The sequence below is a fragment of the Palaemon carinicauda genome, chromosome 14, assembly GCF_036898095.1.
Source record: "Palaemon carinicauda isolate YSFRI2023 chromosome 14, ASM3689809v2, whole genome shotgun sequence".
NCBI lineage: Eukaryota > Metazoa > Arthropoda > Malacostraca > Decapoda > Palaemonidae > Palaemon > Palaemon carinicauda.
This window is the reverse complement of record NC_090738.1, coordinates 122,345,497-122,371,887: the sequence shown is the minus strand read 5'-3', so window position 1 is coordinate 122,371,887 and position 26,391 is coordinate 122,345,497. Positions and strand designations below refer to the sequence as shown.

At 40.0% G+C, this 26,391-nt stretch overlaps 1 protein-coding gene across 6 annotated transcripts in view; it reads left to right on the top strand.

Moving 5' to 3' along the window:
* LOC137653712 (kynurenine aminotransferase-like) overlaps positions 1-22,769 on the top strand; it is a 77,157-nt gene extending 54,388 nt beyond the window's left edge. For all 6 annotated transcript variants that reach the window (XM_068387301.1, XM_068387300.1, XM_068387303.1 and 3 more), the window contains exons 4-11: positions 6,451-6,577; positions 6,878-6,987; positions 7,712-7,834; positions 8,142-8,262; positions 9,374-9,540; positions 17,747-17,933; positions 21,450-21,613; positions 22,152-22,769. In XM_068387301.1, the coding sequence (XP_068243402.1) occupies positions 6,451-6,577; positions 6,878-6,987; positions 7,712-7,834; positions 8,142-8,262; positions 9,374-9,540; positions 17,747-17,933; positions 21,450-21,613; positions 22,152-22,226 (1,074 nt within the window). In that variant the 3' untranslated portion in view covers positions 22,227-22,769. The remainder of the gene's footprint in view (positions 1-6,450; positions 6,578-6,877; positions 6,988-7,711; positions 7,835-8,141; positions 8,263-9,373; positions 9,541-17,746; positions 17,934-21,449; positions 21,614-22,151) is intronic.
* The last annotated feature ends 3,622 nt before the right edge of the window (positions 22,770-26,391 follow it).

Here is a 26,391-nt window from a genome sequence, read left to right as displayed (position 1 = left end):
CGGACATCCGAGCCTCCCTCTATTTGGACGACTGGCTTCTAAGAGCTTCTTCCAGTCGTCGCTGTCTGAAGGATCTAAAGTGGACTCTAGATCTGACCAAGGAATTGGGTCTCCTTGTCAATTTGGAAAAGTCTCAAGTGGTCTCATCCCAAACTATTGTGTATTTAGGGATGGAGATTCACAGTCTAGCTTTTCGGGCTTTTCCGTCGGCCCCCAGAACAAGCCAAGCCCAGTTATGCATCCAGAACATGCTGAAGAAGGAACGATGTTCAGTCAGGCAGTGGATGAGTCTGATAGGGACACTATCATCCCTGGAACAGTTCGTATCGTTAGGAAGACTACACCTCCGTCCTCTTCAATATCACCTAGCTGTTTACTGGAAAAAGGACAAGACGCTAGAAGCGGTCTCGATCCCCATTTCCGAGAAGATGAAGTCTTGCCTGACTTGGTGGAAGGACAGTATCAGCCTCAGAGAGGGTCTGCCCCCGGCTGTTCAGACTCCCAACCACGTTCTCTTCTCGGACGCATCGGACACAGGCTGGGGCGCGACATTAGACGGTCGGGAATGCTCGGGAACTTGGAACTCGAGTCAAAGGACAATGCATATCAACTGCAAGGAGCTACTGGCAGTTCATCTGGCCTTGAAAAGCTTCAAGTCTCTCCTTCAAGGCAAAGTGGTGGAGGTGAACTCGGACAACACCACGGCTTTGGCGTACATCTCCAAGCAAGGAGGGACCCACTCTATGACGTTGTACGAGATCGCAAGGGACCTCCTCACCTGGTCAAAAGGTCAAAACATTTCGCTAGTAACGAGGTTCATCCAAGGCAACTTGAATGTCATGGCAGATTGCCTCAGTCGGAAGGGACAAATCATTCCAACAGAATGGACCCTACACAAGGATGTGTGCAAGAGACTTTGGGCCACATGGGGCCAGCCAACCATAGATCTCTTCGCAACCTCGATGACCAAGAGGCTCCCAATATATTGCTCACCAATCCCGGACCCAGCAGCAGTTCATATAGATGCCTTTCTCCTAGATTGGTCACATCTAGACCTATATGCATTCCCCCCGTTCAAGATTGTCAACAAGGTACTGCAGAAGTTCGCCTCTCACGAAGGGACAAGGTTGACGTTAGTTGCTCCCCTCTGGCCAGCGAGAGAATGGTTCACCGAGGTACTTCGATGGCTAGTGGACGTTCCCAGAACTCTTCCTCTAAGGGTGGACCTTCTACGTCAGCCACACGTAAGAAGGTACACCAAGGCCTCCACGCTCTTCGTCTGACTGCCTTCAGACTATCGAAAGACTCTCGAGAGCTAGAGGCTTTTCGAAGGAGGCAGCCAGGGCGATTGCTAGAGCAAGGAGGACATCCACCCTTAGAGTCTACCAATCGAAGTGGGAAGTCTTCCGAAACTGGTGCAAGTCAGTATCTGTATCCTCGACCAGTACCTCTGTAACTCAAATAGCTGACTTCCTTTTATACCTGAGGAAAGAACGATCTCTTTCAGCTCCCACTATCAAGGGTTACAGAAGCATGTTGGCATCAGTCTTCCGTCACAGAGGCTTAGATCTGTCCAACAATAAAGATCTACAGGACCTCCTTAAGTCTTTTGAGACCACGAAGGAGCGTCGTTTGGCTACACCTGGTTGGAATTTAGACGTGGTACTAAGATTCCTCATGTCAGAAAGGTTCGAGCCGCTACAATCAGCCTCCTTTAAAGATCTCACCTTAAAGATTCTTTTCCTGGTTTGCTTAGCCACAGCTAAAAGAGTCAGTGAGATTCACGCCTTCAGCAGGAACATCGGATTTTCATCTGAAACGGCTACATGTTCTCTACAACTTGGTTTTCTAGCCAAAAACGAGCTACCTTCTCGTCCTTGGCCGAAATCGTTCGATATTCCAAGCCTATCTAATATGGTTGGAAATGAACTAGAAAGAGTCTTATGCCCTGTGAGAGCTCTTAAGTTCTATTTAAGACGAACTAAACCTTTACGAGGACAGTCAGAAGCTTTATGGTGTTCAGTTAAGAAACCATCTTTGCCTATGTCAAAGAATGCTTTATCCTATTTTATCAGACTGTTAATACGAGAAGCTCATTCACATCTGAGTGAGGAAGACCAAGCTTTGCTGAAGGTAAGGACACATGAAGTTAGAGCTGTCGCAACTTCAGTGGCCTTTAAACAAAATAGATCTCTGCGAAGTATAATGGACGCAACCTATTGGAGAAGCAAGTCAGTGTTCGCCTCTTTTTATCTTAAGGATGTCCAGTCTCTTTACGAGGACTGCTACACTCTGGGACCATTCGTAGCAGCGAGTGCAGTAGTGGGTGAGGGCTCAACCACTACAATCCCCTAATTCCATAACCTTTTTAATCTTTCTCTTGAAATGTTTTTTATTGTTGTTTTTGGGTTGTCCGGAAGGCTAAGAAGCCTTTCGCATCCTGGTTGATTTGGCGGGTGGTCAAATTCTTTTCTTGAGAAGCGCCTAGATTAGAGGTTTTGATGAGGTCCTGTGGTATGGGTTGCAACCCTTCATACTTCAGATCCTAGGGGTCGCTCAGCATCCTAAGAGGATCGCGAGGCTCCGTAAGGAAGACGTACTTAAAAAGGCAGAGTAATTGTTCAAGTCGACTTCCTTACCAGGTACCTATTTATTTTGTTTTTGTTATTTTGATAACTTCTAAAATGAAATAAAAAATCCTTAGCTCATAATAATGTAAACATATATTGCTGGTCTCTACCCACCCCCCTGGGTGTGAATCAGCTATTATAATCACCGGCTAAGTTAAATATTGAAAAATGTTATTTTGATAATAAAATAAATTTTTGAATATACTTACCCGGTGATTATAAATTAAAGGACCCTCCCTTCCTCCCCAATAGAGACGCAGTGGACCGAGGAGAAAATTGAGTTCTTTGTTTACAATGAGTACTGGGTATCTGGACGACAGATGGCGCTGTTGAAGTACACCCCCTACCTGTGTAGCGATCGCTGGCGGATTTTTTCCGTAGAGTTTTCTGTCGAGCAACAGAGTTGCAGCTATTATAATCACCGGGTAAGTATATTCAAAAATTTATTTTATTATCAAAATAACATTTTCTACGAAAAAAGGTATCTTGTTATACCTAACTGCCAAGTTTAGCTTGTGGGGTTCAAACTAGTGTTTATTTGGGGTTTATTCAATTGTTAAAATTCAGTTTACACTTCAGGCTTTTTTTAATCTCAATTTGTGTTACTGGGAGGCTATTTCTATGTTGCATCCAGATTCCCATTAAGGATAAGGATCTGCCAGATCTTGATTATTGGTAACAGAACAGTTATATAGGGTTCTGCTTATCCCAGACGTGTTTCTATTTGCAGGCACTATGTTTTAAAGATTGGGAGCTAAACTCCTAAAAACTAGTGGTGAGGGTAAGTGGTTGTCCAATGAGTGGAGGATTCATATTTACTTTAATTTTGTGCTGACTTCCTTGACGTTTTGTTTAGTTGAAGTGTAGGAATTATGTTTTTGTTGGCCAAAGAGATCTTCTCTTGATGGGAGTTGCATCATTCTAAGGTTTGTTTTATAGTTGTACAGAATAATTGTGAAACCCATAGCTAGCATTGTCAGATACTTCCTTTTGTACATAATGTTACATGTAGAGCTCTGAGGCAGGTCTGAAAAGACCTTGATGCTTTATATTGCTCAGCTTTCTCCAGTTTTGGGTTTTTGAACTCCAGATGATTCCAGTCACTCCCCCCAGGCTGCAAAAAGGATGATTCAATGGATTTCTTAGCTCTTTTTATCAACTATAATACATCAGGTTTCTCAGAACTTGGTGGTACCTGCTCAAGCAACTTTACTTTTATCAATTCCATATACGTACTACAGTATATCAAGGTGTAGCATCTTCATGAGTGGACTATCTATCATACTCTACAAGAGGGAGGTTTTATGGAGATTGCTGCCTGGGTTATTACTCTTCCTTGCTGAGCATCTTCCACTTCTTACAAATCATTTTAGAGCCTTGTTTGATTTAAACCTTAAGGTGGTATTTGTTGGCTTTTGCCGTAAAGTTTGTTTGCAAGGTCTGTTCTCTAGCAGGGAAGGCATCCTATTCGAAATAAAGATCTTCAATTGGTCTTTTCTGTGCCCCTGAGTTTATTGATAAGACTTCGTTCTTGTAGGACTGTGACTCTTCTATCACATATTTTTTATAAAAGACTGATCTGTTTTAATGTTGTTACTGATACTGTGACTCTTCTATCATATATTCATTTTTTATAAAAGACTGATCTATTTTAATGTTACTGATCTGAAAATATTTCATATCATTAATTCATTACTTCTTGTATATAGTTTATGTATTTAAAGGTTGCTCATGAATGGCAAAGGCAATGGACAGACAATGTACTAGAGACTGACCAAGTACTGTATAAATATTATCAATGCCCAAGCCCCTCTCCGTCAAGCTAGGACCAGGGAGGGCCAGGTAATGACTGCTGATGACTTGGCAGGTAGACCTGTAGGCTCCCTCAAACCCCTCGTCCCGTGCTCACAAGGATGGTGAGGTTGAAGATATTACTAGAAACTATTGAGCTTGAGCAGGTCTCTAACTCCTGTGCAGCAGATTGTCAGGCAGGAATGTTTTCAATTGGCTACCACAACTCTTTATGGCCTTTCCTCACTGGGCTATTTTCCATGTTGGAGACCTAAGGTTTATAGCATCCTGATTTTCCTACTAGAATTGTAGCTTTGTTAGTAATAATAATAATAATAATAATTAATTAATTATTTAATTAAATTAATAATAATAGTAATAGTAACAATAATTAATTAATAACAATAATAATAATAATAATAATAATAATAATAATAACAATCATTAAAAATAGTAATAATCTGTCCTCCTAGGTTCGACCTCTAGCAGAACTAAGAGGTCTATTTGGTTTCCTCTTTCTTTCTTCATATAGGTAGTTTGAAAGTCTCCTTTGGCCAAAAAATTAAATTATTTCCTACTGGCTTTTTCAGGTTATTTCAAGGCTTTACTTCTTGTCAATAAGGACAACCATTCGACACCTAAAATCAAGGTGCATGCTTAGTTTAGAATTCAATCTCAAGCTAATTGTCGTTTTTTAAGCTGGCACTTGGCACTGCCAGAATTGCCCTCTTTATATTTTTAGTTCTTGACATCACTGTAAATCCTTTGTTTTATATTAATTTTGGGTGATGGTTGTTGTGGGCTATGTTTTGAAGGTGAGAAGGGATCATACTTTTCCCTGCCTTCCTCATGATTCTTGAGATTTCCATCCTCCGTGTTTGGTATATTTTAAAGAGAAGGTAAACCTGGGCATCAATCATTGCACCTCATGTGCATCAGTTTTTTTGTTTTTTTTACAATGTACAATAAATTTTTTTATTACATGGCCAGACCAGTTTGGTCAAATTTGAACTTTCCTTTACGAGCTCTCTTTGGTCTACCCTGGAGAGATATCCTTCTGTTCTTCATGTCCTCCTTTCTATCTACCCTATCTCTTCATGTTTGTCGTACTCGTGCCATCCAAGTTGCTATTCATCCATTTTGTGAGTAACGGCTTTGGATGGACGGCCAATGATTATATAATTTCAAACTAATTTTTCACATGAACCTGTTAATCATAGTCTTTACTGCCCTCCTCCCTTCTCCCCAAATATGTGTTCTTTGAAGTTGTAGTATAATAATCTGCAGAGAGTATTTTAGCTGTAAGTGTTTAGAATGTGTATGGGATTTATTTATTTTGCAATTTGAACAAATTGATGCCACTGGCAATCATTGTAAAGAAGTAGACATTTAATGATTACTGGTTTTGTATGAAAAATATGTTTGATATTGTAAAAACATTTCATTAAGTGTTAAATTGAATTACAGCAGATGCATTTGTTGTAAAAGCTTATGAAACCATTTCATGGTATGATTGTAACCATCTACCTTTTTATACACGTCTTGTAACTGCCATTAGATTTTCTATAATATTTGTAGTGAAGCTTGCTATAATATTTGCAAAGAAGGTGATTTTATGCAAATGAGTGCTGGAATTGACTTCAGTATAGAATATGGATGGGTTTAATTTGGAAATTACCATAAATTATAGGCAGTTGGATATTCATGAATTGATATTGTAAACAAGAAATTTCTTTATTTGTTTACCCTTTGGTGAAATTTTGAAGGCACTTTAAAAATGATATTTAGTAATGTCTTCATAGAATGGACTCGGTCATGGAAAAAGATGTATTTTAGATTTCAGAAAGTATTGAATAATATATAATTTACTCTTTTGTAGTAGTGTATTGACCTTGTTTTATTTCAGGGCATTTATTTGGTAAGGTATTATATGTGTAAACAGTAGTTTTGAACATATTTGTGGTATGCCATAATTTCTTCAAAAGGAGTTAACATGCCATTGATATTAAGATCATTTATCGTCATTTAGGGTCATCCTCGCTTGGTGTCAGCTTTGTGCAAACTATACTCAAAGTTAATTGGAAGAGAACTAAATTCCCTGACAGAAGTGTTGGTAACCGCTGGTGCATATGAAGCGCTTTTTGTAGCGATAATGGGTAAGTCGTGGAGATAACACTTTTCATCACCAGTTTATGGAAATTTTTTCACATAACTTATAAAAAAGAATAGAAAATGCACTCCTTCAATAGTGCTTACTTTTATTGAAAATAAATTATAATAATACAGTAGTTTGAACTTTCCATTTCACTCTCAAGAGAACTAATTCAGATAAAATTGTATTTTAGATATTAAGAAGTGTCTAATGTTTTTATTTTATTGTATTTGTCTATAATGTTGTGTTAACTACTGTAGTTACTTGGAGGATTAGTGTATTACATATTCTTTTCATATTACAGGATTAGTAAATCCAGGGGATGAAGTCATCATCATAGAGCCTTTCTTTGATTGCTATGTACCTCAGGTCAAGTTAGCTGGTGGGACACCTGTGTTTGTTCCACTACGACCAGTGAGTTTATAAAGATTTGGCTTGAATTTACAATTGTATAAGTTAAAAAATGGTGAAAACCAGTGTCTTTGTATTTACAAAACTAATTTAAGTTATTGTGGTACAGAAAGAGTAAATGAATTAAATATAGGAAGAAATAATTACAGTATGATAAATACAAAGTTTAACAGTTCCTTGAATTTTGTCCAGAAAATAATTTTGTTGGTAAACTTGCTATTAGCACAGTCGGAGTCAAAACTGATGCAACAAACCTCAGAGGATTTTGTTAATGTCTGATACTTATCAGATAAAGAGGATGACAATAATTGGAATAAAATATACTAACTAGCAACCCAACAAGAATTTCTCACAAAATACGTACGATGAATTTTGCAATTTGTTGCATCAGTTTTGACGCCGAATATGCATTAGGTATTTTTTTTTTTATTAATATTTCAGTTTCTCTTTTTATTCTTTGTTTGTTGTTAATTAAAACTGATGGGGATAAAGCCTCCTACTGAATGGTTTTGATAATCACAATAAGTGCTGTCATGAATTATTTTCCTTTTATGGGTGAATCAATTGTGATTGTCTTGAATATCCTCTATGTTTTTTGTCATACTTTTTATGGTCATTGTTATATATTTCTGGTCTTTTATTAGATAACTTGAATCATATCGTAGATCTCATTATCACTGAGACTAATGTTTGCTTTAAAGTGAATTTTGCCTCTTTTCACCAACAGAAAAAGACCGAAGGTGTTACCTCTTCGGGTGACTGGGTTTTAGACCCTGATGAGCTAGCAGGTGCATTTAACGAGAAGACTAAAGCTATCATTGTAAATACTCCAAACAATCCCTTAGGGAAGGTAAGTTTATGATCTCTCCATTTCATTACTCCTGAAATCAAAATTCTTTAAAATTACAGTACATTACACCATTATGCTCCTTCATGTAGGAAAGCTTATCATTGGTGCGTGATCTAGCTTAATTAAATGATACATTTCAGCTGTGTTTGTCATTCTATGTAAATTCTGGTTTTGGTCACTCATCTTTTGAAGCATTTCAGCTGGAAAGAATTTGTCCTTTGTGACAGGTTTTTGATATCTGAATTCTTTTAGGGATTTGACCTTGAAATACACATAAAGTACTTAATATTACCAAAACAATTTCCAGGTTTACCAGCATGACGAACTGATGATGATTGCCAATCTTTGTAAGAAACACAATGCCATTGCCATCATGGATGAAGTATATGAATGGATGACTTACACAGGTCATAAACACATCAGAATGGGTAAGGGAAAGGCCAGCATGTATGTACAAGGTTGTTCTATTGTGTGTCTGGGAAGAGGTCCAAGATCGCACTTCAGGTCAGATTATGAGATCACAGTTGGAAAAATGAAGGTACTGTTGTATAATCTTCAAAAAAATCCTGAAAGAATCTCTCTCTCTCTCTCTCTCTCTCTCTCTCTCTCTCTCTCTACTCTCTCTCTCTCTCTCTCTCTCTCTCTCTCTCTCTCTCTCTCTCTCTCTCTCTCTCTCTCTCTCTCTCTCTCTCTCTCTCTCTCTCTCTCTCTCTCTCTCTCTCTCTCTCTCTCTCTCTCTCTCTCTCTCTCTCTCTCTCTCTCTCTCTCTCTCTCTCTCTCTCTCTCTCACTCTCTCTCTCTCTCTCTCTCTCTTTTTTTTTGAGTTAAATGCATTGGTACAAATATGTTAAAAGGTATCTACAGTATTCCTTTTCCTTCCTGATTTCGTTAACAAGTAAGTTTTAATATTTACTTGATTGAACTTTAATCTTTACCAATGTATTAACTGCCACGTAAGATCATCAAAATTACAACAGCAATGTTGAAACACTTGGACATATTTCCTTGAGAGGAAAAGTGAGACATCATACTCCTCACAATGGTGATTCTAAACACAATGCATTCCCTGTGTGGGAATGCTTACAAATCCACCAAGAAGGCGATTAGAACGTAATAATCACTATCCGAAAGGGAGATAGGTTTTGATAGTACCGCAGCGACTGAAAAAATGAAGAATGGGAAAATGTGCTGTATACTATTAACTGCTAGATTGTTTCATTACTTTACTGGGGACATGTATCTTTTGTATGAAAAGATGATGGGAAATTGTTTTATAAATTTTTTTGGGTAAACGTCTTTAAAATCAGCTTCTGGAAAAGAAGCAATATGAACTTCAGAGGAGGAGGTTCATAGTAGTACACTAATGGGTATTGCTGATGCTATCAGATTACTTATAGTTATTCATGGCTTGTTAATGCAAAAAAAAAAACATTTTTCATGTTTTGATTTATATTTAAAGTTTAAATTGTATGTTATTCTTTTTTTTCTCATACAGAAGCTTGTTTTGCCAGAACACTTTAGTAGTTATTTGCATTACAGCCACCTTGCCTGACATGTGGGAACGCACCGTCACAATTGGGTCTGCAGGCAAAACTTTCTCCGTGACTGGTTGGAAAACTGGTTGGGCATATGGGCCTGCTAACCTTATGAAAGGTCTTCAAGTAATCCATCAGCATTCTGTCTACACTTGCACAACACCAGTTCAAGTAAGGATGTTAAGCTTCTCATTTTTTGTCCTACCTGAAATTTTATGAACATTATAAGGGATATTGATGGTTGTGGAAGTAAGCTTCCCAGGCCATATTAGGGTTGTTGGAAAGTTGTTTTAAATTCCATGTTTGTCATCCAGTTCTCATATTTCATGAACAAGTATTTCCAGCATAAAGTATTAATGCCTTTCAAGTCCTTGTACTAGAATAGTAAGTTTTGTAGCAATTAGATTAGTCCTGTGGTAACATAGGTGTAATGAGATGAACATTTATTTCATTCAGTAATGATCACTACCACTTAAGATAAACATTGCTCATCGAAGAAGTTAGATGGGTAATAATCAGTGTAACAGACTTGCATAACATTTAGAGGAAATATTCCTGGACAGAGAATGTTAAAGCAAATTTGCAACTTGGTTGACTTTTCTGAATTATTGTCACTTGCAAGATCCTCCTAAGTACCAAATGAGATTTTTAAGTTGAACCATAGATTTTTCAAGTTCATATCATAGGTGTGCTCAAGTTTGGGTTTATTTCTGCTTTGCCACTGTGGTGTTAGGGTTTTACTCTGATTTTTTAACTACTTTTAATGAATGATAATCAATAAGTTCTGTAGCTTGAGATAAATGCATATCTTAGCTTCATAAGAGAAACTTATTAAGCCCTGTATAATGCAAAATAATACTTGAATGTTATTGTAAACAGGAAGTACAATTGCATTGTAATTATCCTTTTTGATAACGTAGTTTTAATTGAATGTCAAGTCAATTGCTTAGCTATCACAATTACTTTAGTTTTATACTATAAAATTTTAAAGATTCTCATATTTCGATTTTTGTTAAATAATATTGCTTGTTAGAGATGGTAATGGCAACCTATAAAGATACCTTAGTTTTGTTTAAAAATGTTGTTCATTCCTAATTTATGGATTGCACCATTGAAAACTGTATTGTAAATTCATGTGAAATGCTTGATATTTGAATTGCTTATCTACAGAAGTTAGCAGAATGATTATGAACTTTTCAATATTAAACTTACCCGATAATCATGTAGCTGTCAACTCCGTTGCCCGACAGAATTCTATGGAGGGATACGCCAGCTATCACAATACTAGAAGGGGGTGTACTTACCAGCGCCACCTGTGGCCAGGTACTCAATCATTTGTTGTTGACACCTCCTCAATTATTCCTCTGTCGTGCTTCCGGCTAGACGTTCTGGGATACGCTCATGGTCTTCGAGTTTATTCATGGATATTTGGTGAAGTATTCTCTTAGATTAACGGCTGTCGCATACTGGAATCCTTTTTATATTAGCTAGTTAGCTTTTATATAAATACTGATTAACGGTTAATGAATTTTTGCTTGTTTTTGGATCACCCTTTGACTTACTCTTTGAAACAAGATGTCTGACGTTTCGCAAGCTCCCTCCCATAGACGATGTAGGTCTTGCAATAGGCGTATTCCGAAGGTCTCGGTAGATCCTCACACCGCTTGTTCTGACTGTAGGGACAGGCCCTGTCTATTAGAAAATCGGTGTGAGGAGTGCGCCGGACTTTCGGAATTGGATTTTGTACGTCTTTTAAAATATTCATCCAAGTTAGAGAGAACTAGAGTTAGGAGAAGTTCTTCTCACTCTTCTATGTTTTCCTCACCTCATGATCCCCTACCTTTTCCTACCCCTGTAGTGGCTACCCCCGAACCTACTGTGTGCCCTCCGCCTGATATGTCAACTGTTTTGCGTGCTATTCAGGCTTTAGGAGATAAAGTAGAATCAGTGGTAAGTGACCATAAGTCTCTGATGGCCGAGGTTAAAGAACTGAAGGTCAAGAGTGCAGTGGGTGGAAATAGTGCCAGTGCTGTGACGAGTGCTAGTGTCTGTGCAGTGCCAAGTGCTAGTGGTGCCAGTGTGGTGCGTGAGGATTTTTCTGTGCGAGCCAGTCGTCCTCCCAGTCCGGGACCTCTTGCAAGCTCCCATGCCCAGGGGAGAAGCAATGTCGAAGGGCTTAAGGGTTCGACAGGCCTTGTTAGGCGCACAGAATTATCCTCGGTGGTTGCGGGCGTGTCTTCCTTAGACCGTCACTCCCACCTGCAGACGATTGAGCCCGTCTTCTCGTCCGCTGATCTTCATGCAGGGAAGAAACGTTGGTCTCAGGTCTCGAGACCGCTTAAACGTAGAGTTCAGTCAGCGAGTGCTCAGCCAGGTTGTAGTCATTGGCTCAGCTCCGACTCGCCTCTGTCATCGGTCGACTGTACTCCGCCCAAGAGGAGTAAGGTTCTGCCTATACAGACCCCGACTGTGACTTTACCTCAGTCTGTTATCGTTTCTGCCGACCCCAAGTGGACCCTGCTTCAGTCCATGCAAGCTCAGCTTTCGGACTTGATGCGTGAGTGTCGGGCTGAGAGTGTTGCACCTCCTCCTCCGCCTACACTCCCTCCACCTGTTCTCGCTCCGCCTGTGCTCGCCCAGCCTGCACCTGCTCCGCCTGTGCTCGCCCAGCCTGCACCTGCTCCGCCTGGTCGCAGCACCATCTGCCAGGCGTACGATGTTGAACCACTTTCGGAGTTTGCTGTTCACAGTGTTGTTCAGCCTCAGCCTTCTTTAAGGCAACCCTTGCTTTGGGATCAGGAGAGTTACACTCTTCCTCCTCCTCCCCTTGCTGCTCCACCAGTGGTGCAACTCTCGGTTGGGGTACCACAACCTCTCCCCTCCGTGAGTCTGTCTGCTCAACCAGCGCTGCACCGAGTTCAACCCTCATCTAGGCAAGCTCCTCTACACCATGGACTTGCGCCTCAGGAGCCTCAGCTTGCGAGAACTTTACCTTGTTCTGCGCAGCCTCAACCTTCTCATGCTCCACTCATCTCTCAGGAACAGGAACGGACTACTCCGCCTCCGTCCTCTGCTCAGCTTGTGCAAGCCTTGGGTGCAACTCTTGCTAGGAGTCAACCTCCTTCACCCATGCACCTGCCTTCTGCTCCGTCTGTTGTTCAGCCTATGCAGTCTGAACCTCAGGTTTTCCTTCAAGTTGAGGAAACCTCTGTTATTGTTCCTACCCGTTCTGACTCTGCGGTTCAGCATTCTGGTCCTTTTGCTTCGCTTCCTTCTGCTGATGAAGTGTCGGATGATGAGGAGGCACATCTTGATCCCTCATCAGACGTGGAGGAGTCTAAGCTTTCTCCATTGTCTGTTGATTTTAGAAAGGTCTTGGCTCTACTCAGGGAGCTTTACCCTGACCACTTCGTCTCTGCTGTTCCCCGCTCTCCTCCATCTGAGTTTTCGCTAGGCGTACAACAAGCTAAGTCGAGCTATACTAAGCTTGTCCTAGCTAGATCCTCCAAGAGGGCCTTAAGGACCTTAGGGGAGTGGCTTCAGTCTAAACAACACCTGGGCAAGACTTCCTTCATGTTCCCTCCAACGAAGCTCGCTTCGAAAGGTTGCGTTTGGTATGCCACAGGGGAAGCACCAGGCTTGGGAGTTCCTGCCTCTGCCCAGGCTGACTTCTCAAGTCTGGTGGACTCGCCTAGGAGGACTGCGATGAGACGCTCGAAGGTTTGTTGGACCTTCTCAGACCTGGATCATCTTCTGAAAGGGTTGTTCAGAGCTTTCGAAATGTTCAACTTTCTCGACTGGTGCCTGGGAGCCCTCAGCAAGAAAACATCTCCTGCGGACAAAGACTCTGCCATGCTAATTATGTCCTGCATGGATAAGGCTATCAGGGATGGATCGGGTGAGCTAGCGTCGTTATTTGTATCAGGGGTGTTGAAGAAAAGGGAACAACTGTGTACCTTCCTCTCAGCCAGCATTACACCGTGCCAGCGGTCACAGCTCCTTTTTGCTCCACTCTCAAAGTTCCTCTTTCCCGAGGAGCTAGTTAAGGACTTGTCGGCTGCCCTGATACAGAAGGACACGCACGATCTTGTAGCCTCATCGGCTCGTAAGTCTAAGGTTACCACCTCTGTCCCCAAGACTTATCGCTCCCCAGTGGCTGATACCCCGGCCACTAGGTTCATACCGCCCTTTCGTGGTAGAGCCCCCAGCCGAGGAAGCTCCCGTCCAGACTCTCACAGGGGCAAGTCTAGGAAAGGACCCAGGACATCTAAGGGAAAGCACTGACTCTCAGATTCTCCAGACAACAGTAGGAGCCAGACTCAAGATCTTCTGGCAAGCCTGGGAGAAGAGAGGTGCAGACGCACAGTCTGTCAGTTGGCTGAGGTACGGTTACAGGATTCCATTCTGCCTCAAACCGCCTCTGACCACATCGCCCATCAACCTCTCTCCCAACTACAAAGAAGAGGACAAGAGGCTAGCATTGCAACAGGAGGTGTCGCTACTTGTGCAGAAGAAGGCAGTGGTTATAGTCCGGGACCATCAATCCCCGGGCTTCTACAACCGTCTCTTTCTTGTGGCCAAAAAGACAGGAGGTTGGAGACCGGTGCTGGACGTCAGCTCTCTCAACGAGTATGTCACCAAGCAGACGTTCACAATGGAGACGACCAAGTCGGTCTTAGCAGCGGTCAGACAGGAGGACTGGATGGTCTCGTTGGACTTGAAAGATGCATACTTTCACGTTCCCATTCATCCAGACTCCCAACCTTTCCTGAGATTCGTTTTCGGAAAGGTTGTCTATCAGTTCCAAGCCCTGTGTTTTGGCCTAAGCACAGCTCCTATGGTCTTTACTCATCTGATGAGGAATGTAGCGAAATTCCTGCACTTATCGAACATCAGAGCCTCCCTCTACCTAGACGACTGGCTGTTGAGAGCCTCCACGAGTCGTCGTTGTCTGGAGAACCTCTCTTGGACTTTAGATCTAATCAGAGACCTAGGTCTATTAGTCAATATAGAGAAATCTCAACTCATTCCCTTCCAATCCATTGTGTACCTGGGAATGGAGATTCAGAGTCGGGATTTTCGGGCTTTTCCATCGGCCCCCAGGATAAACCAAGCCCTAGAGTACATCATGAGCATGCTGAAGAGGAGCAATTGCTCAGTGAGACAGTGGATGAGTCTCACAGGGACCCTCTCATCTCTGGCCCTGTTTGTCGAGCTAGGGAGACTCCACCTCCGCCCTCTTCAATTCCATCTTGCAGCTCATTGGGACAAGGGCTCGACTCTAGAAGCAGTCTCTATCCCTATCAACCAAGAGATGAAGACCACTCTCCGGTGGTGGAAGCACAATCTTCTTCTCAAGGAGGGTCTATCATTGGCCATCCAGACCCCCCATCTTCATCTCTTCTCGGATGCATCGGACTCGGGCTGGGGTGCGACCTTGGACGGACGGGAATGCTCAGGAGTATGGAACAAGGAACAAGGATTACTCCACATCAACTGCAAGGAACTGTTAGCAGTTCATCTTGCCCTGTTGAACTTCAAGTCCCTCCTGCTAGGCAAAGTGGTGGAGGTGAATTCAGACAACACCACAGCCTTGGCTTACATCTCCAAGCAAGGAGGGACCCATTCGAGGAGCCTTTACGAGATCGCAAGGGACCTCCTCATTTGGTCAAGAGGTCTAAACCTCACACTGGTCACGAGGTTCATCCAGGGCGATATGAATGTTTCAGCGGATCGCCTCAGCAGAAGGAATCAGGTCATTCCCACGGAATGGACCCTCCACAAGAGTGTGTGCAACAGACTTTGGACCTTGTGGGGTCAACCTACCATAGATCTGTTTGCCACCTCCATCACCAAGAGACTTCCGCTTTATTGTTCCCCTGTTCCAGACCCTGCAGCGGTTCATGTAGATGCTTTTCTTCTGAACTGGTCCCATCTCGACCTGTACGCATTCCCTCCGTTCAAGATTATAAACAAAGTTCTGCAGAAATTCGTCTCGCACGAAGGGACACGGCTGACGCTGGTTGCTCCCCTTTGGCCTGCAAGAGAATGGTACACAGAGGTACTTCAATGGCTAGTCGACTTCCCCAGGACTCTACCTCTAAGAGTGGACCTTCTACGTCAACCACACGTAGACAGGTTGCACCCAAACCTCCACGCTCTTCGACTGACTGCCTTCAGACTGTCGAAAGATTCGCTAGAGCTAGAGGCTTTTCGAAGGAGGCAGCCAGTGCGATTGCCAGAGCTAGAAGAATTTCCACTCGTAGAGTCTACCAGTCTAAGTGGGAGGTCTTCCGAAGCTGGTGTAGAGCCAATTCAATATCCTCTACCAATACCTCTGTGATCCAAATAGCTGACTTCCTTCTTCATCTTAGGAATGAGAGATCCCTTTCAACATCTACGATTAAAGGGTATAGGAGCATGTTGGCCTCAGTCCTCCGCCACAGGGGTTTGGACCTGTCTTCCAACAAGGACCTTCAAGACATTCTCAAGTCTTTTGAGACGTCTAAAGAACGTCGTCTTTCCACTCCAGGCTGGAATCTAGACGTAGTCTTAAGGTTCCTTATGACATCTAGGTTCGAACCTCTCCAGTCAGCTTCCTTCAAGGATCTTACCCTCAAGACTGCTTTTCTCGTTTGCCTTGCAACAGCTAAGAGAGTCAGTGAGGTTCATGCCTTCAGCAAGAACATTGGTTTCACAACCGAATCAGCTACATGTTCTTTTCAGCTTGGATTCCTAGCAAAGAACGAGCTTCCTTCACGTCCTTGGCCTAGATCGTTCGAAATACCTAGCCTCTCCAACATGGTAGGTAACGAACTAGAGAGAGTTCTTTGCCCTGTCAGAGCTCTCAAATATTATCTGAAGAGGTCTAAACCTATTCGAGGACAGTCAGAAGCCTTATGGTGTGCCATCAAGAAACCCTCGAGACCCATGTCCAAGAATGGGCTTTCGTACTATATAAGGCTTCTGATCAGAGAAGCACATTCTCACTTAAAGGAGGAAGACCTTGCATTGCTGAAGGTAAGGACCCACGAAGTAAGAGCTGTAGCTACTTCGTTGGCCTTTAATAAAAACCGTTCTCTGCAGAGCATTATGGATGCAACCTATTGGAGGAGCAAGTCAGTGTTTGCATCATTTTATCTGAAAGATGTCCAGTCTCTTTACGAGAACTGCTACACCCTGGGACCATTCGTAGCAGCGAGTGCAGTAGTAGGTGAGGGCTCAGCCACTACATTCCCTTAATCCCATAACCTTTTTAACCTTTCTCTTGAATACTTTTATTGTTGTTTTTATGGTTGTTACGGTAGGCTAAGAAGCCTTCCGCATCCTTGGATTTGGCGGGTGGTCTATTCATTCTTGAGAAGCGCCTGGGTTAAAGGTTTGGTAGAGGTCCTTTAGTAGGGTTGCAACCCCTTGTACTTTGGCACCTTTGGGTTGATTCAGCCTCCAAGAGGAACGCTGCGCTCAGTAAGGAAGACGAACTTTAAATAAAAGGCAGAGTAACGGTTCTATTCGACTTCCTTACCAGGTACTTATTATTTCATTGTTATTTGAGATAACTGTTATATGAAATTTGGGATACTTAGCTATCCTTTAATCATGTACACTGGTTTTCACCCACCTCCCTGGGTGTGAATCAGCTACATGATTATCGGGTAAGTTTAATATTGAAAAATGTTATTTTTATTAATAAAATAAATTTTTTAATATACTTACCCGATAATCATGATTTAATCGACCCTCCCTTTCCTCCCCAGAGAGAACCAGTGGACCGAGGAATAATTGAGGAGGTGTCAACAACAAATGATTGAGTACCTGGCCACAGGTGGCGCTGGTAAGTACACCCCCTTCTAGTATTGTGATAGCTGGCGTATCCCTCCATAGAATTCTGTCGGGCAACGGAGTTGACAGCTACATGATTATCGGGTAAGTATATTCAAAAATTTATTTTATTAATAAAAATAACATATTATAGATGTAAATATTTTAGGGTTGTGGTGGCCAATGTGGTAACGTCCCAGACTGGTGAACGCCAGACTGGGGTTCAAGTCCCGCTAAAACTTGTTAGTTTCTTTGGTTGCTGCAACCTCACCATCTTTGTGACCTAAGGATGAGGGATTTGGGGGAGCCTATAGGTCTATCTGCTGAGTCATCAGCAGCCATTGCCTTGCCCTCCTTGGTCCTAGCTTGGGTGGAGAGGGAGCTTGGGTGCTGATCATATGGCATATATATATGGTCAGTCTCTAGGGCATTGTCCTGCTTGATAGGGCAGTGTCACTGTCCCTTGCCTCTGTCATTCATGTGTGACCTTTAAACCTTTATGGGTATGCGGTCCTGTTAATTCTGAAAGTGTATATTGTTAGTTTTGGTTTTGCAGGAGGCTGTAGCACAAGGGTTTGAAATTGAACTTCAGAGATTTGGAACTCCCGACTGTTACTTCCTGTCCTTGCCAGCTGAATTAGAAGTGAAGAGAGACAATATTGTCAAAATTCTCACTGAAGCAGGTCTCAATCCTATTGTCCCTGAAGGAGGTTACTTCATCATTGCAGATACTAGATCTATTAGTGAGTATTCAGTTATTTATTTATCTATTCACAATATTTATGTAATGGGGAATTTAAGCATTCAAAGGACCAAATCTAGTACTGTTTGTGTCAAGATGAATATACCATCCATCCATCCATATACCAAGGCACTTCCCCCAATTTTGGGGGGTAGCCGACACCAACAATGAAACAAAACAAAACGGGGACCTCTACTCTCTATGTTCCTTCCGCCTAATCAGGGACTCAACCGAGTTCAGCTGGTACTGCTAGGGTGCCACAGCCCAACCTCCCACATTTCCACAACAGATGAAGCTTCATAATGCTGACTCCCCTACTGCTGCTACCTCCGCAGTCATCTAAGGCACCAGAGGAAGCAGCAGGGCCTACTGGAACTGCGTCACGATCGCTCGCCATTCATTCCTATTTCTAGCACGCTCTCTTGCCTCTCTCACATCTATCCTCCTATCACCCAGAGCTTTCTTCACACTATCCATCCACCCAAACCTTGGCCTTCCTCTTGTACTTCTCCCATCAACTCTTGCATTCATCACCTTCTTTAGCAGACAACCATTTTCCATTCTCTCAACATGGCCAAACCACCTCAACACATTCATATCCACTCTAGCCGCTAACTCATTTCTTACACCCGTTCTCTCCCTCACCACTTCGTTCCTAACCCTATCTACTCGAGATACACCAGCCATACTCCTTAGACACTTCATCTCAAACACATTCAATTTCTGTCTCTCCATCACTTTCATTCCCCACAACTCCGATCCATACATCACAGTTGGTACAATCACTTTCTCATATAGAACTCTCTTTACATTCATGCCCAACCCTCTATTTTTTACTACTCCCTTAACTGCCCCCAACACTTTGCATTCTTCATTCACTCTCTGACGTACATCTGCTTCCACTCCACCATTTGCTGCAACAACAGACCCCAAGTACTTAAACTGATCCACCTCCTCAAGTAACTCTCCATTCAACATGACATTCAACCTTGCACCACCTTCCCTTCTCGTACATCTCATAACCTTACCCTTACCCACATTAACTCTCAACTTCCTTCTCTCACACACCCTTCCAAATTCTGTCACTAGTCGGTCAAGCTTTTCTTCTGTGTCTGCAACCAGTACAGTATCATCTGCAAACAACAACTGATTTACCTCCCATTCATGATCATTCTCGTCTACCAGTTTTAATCCTCGTCCAAGCACTCGAGCATTCACCTCTCTCACCACTCCATCAACATACAAGTTAAACAACCACGGCGACATCACGCATCCCTTTCTCAGCCCCACTCTCACCGGAAACCAATCACTCACTTCATTTCCTATTCTAACACATGCTTTACCACCTTTGTAGAAACTTTTCACTGCTTGCAACAACATTCCACCAACTCCATATAACCTCATCACATTCCACATTGCTTCCCTATCAACTCTATCATACGCTTTCTCCAGATCCATAAACGCAACATACACCTCCTTACCTTTTGCTAAATATTTCTCGCATATCTGCCTAACTGTAAAAATCTGATTCATACAACCCCTACCTCTTCTAAAACCACCCTGTACTTCCAAGATTGCATTCTCTGTTTTATCCTTAATCCTATTAATCTATACTCTACCATACACTTTTCCAACTACACTCAACAAACTAATACCTCTTGAATTACAACACTCATGCACATCTCCCTTACCCTTATATAGTGGTACAATACATGCACAAACCCAATCTACTGGTACCATTGACAACACAAAACACATATTAAACAATCTCACCAACCATTCAAGTACAGTCACACCCCCTTCCTTCAACATCTCAGCTTTCACACCATCCATACCAGATGCTTTTCCTACTCTCGTTTCATATAGTGCTCTCCTCACTTCATCTATTGTAATCTCTCTCTCATTCTCATCTCCCATCACTGGCACCTCAACACCTGGAACAGCAATTATATCTGCCTCCCTATTATCCTCAACATTCAGCAAACTTTCAAAATATTCCGCCCACCTTTTCCTTGCCTCCTCTCCTTTTAACAACCTTCCATTTCCATCTTTCACTGTCTCTTCAATTCTTGCGCCAGCCTTCCTTACTCTTCACTTCTTTCCAAAACTTCTTCTTATTCTCTTCATATGACTGACCCAATCCCTGACCCCACCTCAGGTCAGCTGCCCTCTTTGCCTCACGTACCTTGCGCTTTACTTCCACATTTTTCTCTTTATATTTTTCATACTTCTCTATACTATTACTCTGCAGCCATTCTTCAAAAGCCCTCTTTTTCTCTTCCACTTTTACCTTCACTCCTTCATTCCACCATTCACTGCCCTTCCTCATGCTGCCTCCAACAACCTTCTTGCCACATACATCACTTGCAATCCCAACAAAATTTTCTTTTACTAACTTCCACTCCTCCTCTAAATTACCAGTTTCTCTTACTCTCACCTCGTCATATGCCATTTTCAACCTTTCCTGATATTTACTTTTTACCCCCGGTTTTATTAGCTCTTCAATCCTCACTACCTCCCTTTTACATCCACCTACTCTATTCCCCCACTCTTTTGCTACAACTAATTTTCCTTCCACCAAAATATGATCAGACATACCGTTAGCCATACCCCTAAACACGTGCACGTCTTTCAATCTTCCAAACATTCTTTTAGTGATCAACACATAATCCATTAATGCCCTTTCTACTACTCTTCCATTTGCCACTCTTACCCATGTATACTTATTTTTATCTTTCTTTTTAAAGAAGCTAGCACTTATTACCATCTCTTGTTCAACACACGTCTACCAGTCTCTCACCACTCTCATTTTCGCCTGGTACGCCATACTTCCCAATGACACCTTCTACCTCTCCAGCGCCCACTCTAGCATTTAAGTCACCCATAACAACTACATAATTCCTTCTACCCAGTCCTTCTACACACCTAGTTAATTCATTCCAGAACTCATTCCGCTCTTCTTCACTTTTCTCACTACCTGAATATACAGTAGAACTTATTTATGCTCAATTTTACTTTAATATGATCTGATAGCAGGAGCATTAAGAGGAAGGTTCTGCTTAAGCATTTTGATTTTTAAGTCTTTAATTGAAATCTATTTCATGAAAATGTTATAGTTTTTCATACTAATGCATTCTAGGAACCGTATGGTTTCCCTAATGAAAAATATTATGAGCAACTGAGTTTATAGGGAAAAGAAACAATGAATTTGAAATAATTTTTGCAAGATTGATTTTGGTAGACTCCATTCCTAGTAAATAGCATACAGTACACTTGAACTGGGTCTTTATTCATTGAGGTGGCAGATTTGTTAAAGTGTAACACCTTTTGGTTAGTGAAGAAAACCCTGAGATCTTAGTTTTAGTCTTTTTGAGATGTAATATTTTTTGCTCATACTTGGGGAGTTTATTACTCTTTTCCAACATATCCTTCAGATGTGATGTGATGTTATCTTTTGTCATTATTGCCTAGAAAAATATAAGAGATGTGTCCATGTATTGTTATTATCTCTTTTAAGCGAACAAAATCGATATTGGTGGCGATCCCAATGAGAGAAAGGACTTCCGCTTTGTGAAATGGCTTTCCCGCAATCGTAAGTTGCAGGGTATCCCACCATCTGCTTTCTATTCCCCTGAACATGGTGACATTGGTGAAGATTATATTCGATTTTGCTTCATCAAGGTTTGTATATTCTAGAAATATTACACTGGTTTTTTTTTTTATCGATATTAAAAATGCTTTCAATGTTCATGCATGATCACTGAAACTCCCCCTTACAGTATAATTCATGACTTAGATTTTGTCAGATAGCAAATACATGTCATATCTTTTTGCGATTTTTCTCACATGTACTGTACAAATAACTAAGGCTTATTTGGTTGTTAATGGTGATGTACCACCTCAAACAGCTACTGTACTAAGAATTTGCAAAATAAAATTAATTTTGCATAGTGAAAAGTACCAGGTTATCATCATTTATTCAAGATTCCTTCATTTTGGACTTTAGTGTACAAAAGTTAACAAACAGTAAATTCTCATAGCAGTTGTGTATAACTTGAGACATACAGTAATTGGGAATTAACTCTTATATATATAAAACAATGGTTATACTCTACGAGAAAATATGATTGCTTTGAAAATTTTATTTTGTAGAATTTATTTTATTTTAATTGCCTTAAGAAAGAGAATTGTAAATTTTATTTCCCTTTTCAATCAACAGGAGGATGCAAACCTTGAAAAGGCTGGACAGATTTTATTGGAACTCAAGAAGGACATTGATGCTGGCCGAGTCTAAGTTACACTTGTTAAGTTTTCTTATGATTGTTTAAACCGAGATATTTTGCCAAAGTTTAGGCTAGACTACCTAAGTAAGCTTAAATGCTAAGTCTTATGTTATTGAATTTTTATTTACCATAAAATCGATTTGTTGTTATGATTACTGCACTGTATTAGTATTACTATCTCATTAATCATAGGAAAGGTAGATTTAACAAAATTCTTATAGATGATTTATTCTCAGAACTAGTAATGTTGTGCCTAATTAAATAGGTTAAAGGGACTATTTAATTTAGAAGCATTTTCATTGCTTGCATTATGCTCAAAGTAGCATTTAACATCACTGTTTACCTTCTCAAGAATATTTTTTTAGAAGCTTAGCCTGAATAAACAGTTAATCTCGTGGAAATGCAGCTTAAGGTATATTTTTATATATACTGTACTATACACACCTGAACAAATGAAGTGTACTGTAATTGTCTGTAAAAACACTTTTCAATGAACTGTGATGAAATTAAGTTTACAAATTAAAAGAGGCTCGTGAATAAACTGTTTGATGCCCTTGGCTTTTTTAATTATACTGATCATGAAATGGGTTAATAAAATTTACTCGTTATTTTTTTTTTTTTATTAAAGCTGGTATTACAGTTACAAATACATTACCCAAGTCCAGCCTTGACACTGATTGACCCTCATAGCCATTGCTCCTTGCTTTCAAACCTAAATACCAAACATTGATCCATCCTAAGCCTAACAACCACTGTAAGACAACAAAACAAAAAAGAAGTCTATTATTCTTTTATATAAATCAAAATAATTGGTGATGACTGTATTTGTTGATCAGGAATGTATTGAAAGGTCTTAAAAAGTTAAAGGATTAAAGGAAACTTGGTTGAAGGTCTAAACGAAATGAAAATAGGACTAAAAGGAACTGAGGAGTAGAAAGACTAAGGAAACTGAGGCATAGAAGGGATAAAAAATAGTAAAAGGAGGGCATAGGGAATAAGTATGTGGAATGTGAGAATTTTCTTCAAGATTGAATTAAAGGAAGGAAAGGCTAAAGACAATTAAGGCAGTGTCTTGCATGTTTCTCATGAAACGAATTTGGCTATACAGTACTTATCAGGCCTTTATTTTTAACTACAGTACTGTATTCAGAAAATGACAGTTGAGAACTAGCACGCTAGGTGAAGGAATTAAGTTTGAGCTGGAATCTGAATAGGTTATATAGAATTATAACTCCTGTAAGACTCTCAATAGAAGTTTTTTAACAAAATTATTTGCGGACAAATCAATCTCAGACGCTTTTTGGGATGTTTAAGAGTTAAATATATTGTAGAGTATGCAGTATATAGTGCCAATAAACTATAGTGCTTAAGTGAGAAAAGCATTTATATATAAATATGTAGCAGTGAATGCTCTGTAGATGGAATGTTTCACTGGATATGTTAATTTGAATGAAAGACAGTAAATTGATTATCCAATTTATTATGAATTGGGGATTCTGGAAGTCTTGCAGCACGGTAAATGGTTGTCACCAGAAAAGTCGGTTGTAAATAAAAAATTGTCTTTTGCTTGTTTCAATATTTCTAATTGAAGGAAAAAAAGGGATAAGAAAATTAAAATATTACAGTTAGGAATGAAGAAATGCTGCAAAGAATCTTTAGTTCTACCTATAGTGTATTACGCTTCAAGACATCACATAGGCAGTTACCACTTAAAATATACCTTACACAGGAGTGTGGATGGTACTAATGTCCACCCAGCACAGCTATATTGTTTTATAGCTTTTATGTTTCCTTCATTCCCTTTGTTTTCTTTTAGTTTGGATGTCTAATTTCCTTACATATTTGTATTTCTGGACTTATGACCTTGTATACCAGTTATATTACTGGTTATAGCCAAATTTTTATCACCTTAGTTCCTATCCATAACATACCACTAACTCTTCTAATCATAGCTAATCTAAAAAACTTGAAATTAATATAAATTCCTTATAACCATACTCCTACTATGATTAAAGGAATTTATCTTTACCTATTACTTTATGAGAAGCTGTTTATCAATTTGCATTATCATGGAATTTTCCAATACCCTTCCTATAATATTTTAAGTTAACATTCACAGGTCATAACTCTATTTGGGTATCTTTTTTGTTTTTATCTTCCTATGCTAAGATGTAAGCCATTCCTACAAATTAATCCCCACATTTCTTGACCCATAGGGGGTTAGTACTGTCAGTGCACCTCTCGTGATGCAGTGTGGGCATTACTGTACTTAAGGGTCTTTGCAGCATTCCTTCAGCCAATACCGGCACTTGCTATATTCTACTCTACCTCCATTCTTGTTTCCTTTATTCCATCTTACTCTCCATCCTTTTATAACATTTATCTCATAGATGGTTTTGAGTGCTGAATGGTCTTACAGGCCCTAGCTCTGGGCTACAGTATATAGCCCAAATCCATAAATCCAATCCAATCCCTTTTACAATACTCAAAAGCTACTATGTGGCAGAGGATGCATAAAGACGTTAAGGGAGCTACTGGACGTATCCCTCAACACATGACCATCATGAAAGCTTCCCTGTTTAGTATTGTGTATGTTTTAATATGAAGTTATTGACCCACAAGTTCTCTGTAAGCCTCGATGTATCCTGACCAATGGTCCTAATGCTTACTTATCTGAAGCACAACTGAAGGCATTCGGTTTGTTTTCAATTTTTCATTGTGACCTTGTCCAAATTGGTCTGGAATTCATCTCTCTTATTATAAAATACTCATTATGTTGAATTAAATTTTCATCTTTGTTATTCAAAGAAATTAATTCGATCCTGTTTTTTGTCATTTCACGTGTGTTTTTTAAATTCTTTTCAACTAGAAAACAGTTATAAATTTATTCATATCTACAAGCCTTCCCACACTTTTAGCTATCATTTTTTTAAATACTGTATAAACTGTCTATCAGTTAGACAAACACAACAAATCTGTTTATGGTACAGTATATGATAATCCAGTCTCCCAGACAATGGTTGACCCATCAACCAGCCTTTTAGCTGTTTACAGACAATAGTTAGGTTTTCAGTTGGTAATGAGAGTTTACCAGTGATTTTACACATTCTAGATTTAGCCTTTGATGTTCTGTTCCCTTATGTAACTTTTTTTTTTTTTCACAAATATTGTCTATAAAATTCCTTTAGTGTTTTTGTATCTGAGTTTATTTCACAATTTTAACTGAAGCTACCTATTTTTAGTTGATATTTGTTTTTTGATAAATACTGGGGAAGAATTGATTTACTACCATTCCATAATGCCTAATTACTAAAATATCTATGAGGAATTAAAGCAGAAAAGAATATATTGAAAATAGGTCTAAAGTCTGAAAGGTTCTTCAATATACTGGAGTGATTACTTGGTCATGAAGAAAGTAGAGAAGTCGGCTGACTATTGGATTTGAGATACAATTACCATGGAAATGTCGTTAAACAATAGTGTCAAATGAAATTTATGGAAATGAGGATTAAAATCTTCCAAATGTGACCAGGTTCACTTCACCACCCTTAGCAGTACAGCCTTGAGTAGGGGTTGAGCAACAAATGTTGATAGCAGTACTGTATTGCTTTCTGCGAATTCATTTTTTATTTATTTGGCTTCTTCGTACTTGGCTGTTCTACATCTTTTTTATTCTATACCTTACTCTGATTTTCAAATAATTTAGAAAAAGAATTCAGGTCAGACCTTTGAGGAACTTTAAATTGTGAAATATTGCTCTGATTAAAAGGATCTAAACTTATTTCCAGTATGAATTCAGTTTCCAAGAATGCAATAAGATATATTTCCTTCTCACATTTATTATTTAACAATCATATATGACTTCACAATGATGTAACAACAGAAAACCTGTAGCTATCACAAAGAAATACATACTGAATGTATACATTAATGGTTACACAAAGATATCTTTAAAGGTAAGTTTAAATGTGCAAATTGAATTGTTTCATTACATAATGATGTCTCACAATTGAATGTACTGTTTTTTGATATATCTATTTTGTTTTTAACATTTAAAGGTCTTAATTCCTTAAGTACAAAATTACGTATTACAGTATTAAAAATCATTATAGAATCCCTTTTATTTAAATTAATGTTGCAATTATTTTAAGTGCTATTATTACTAAATCAATTCTC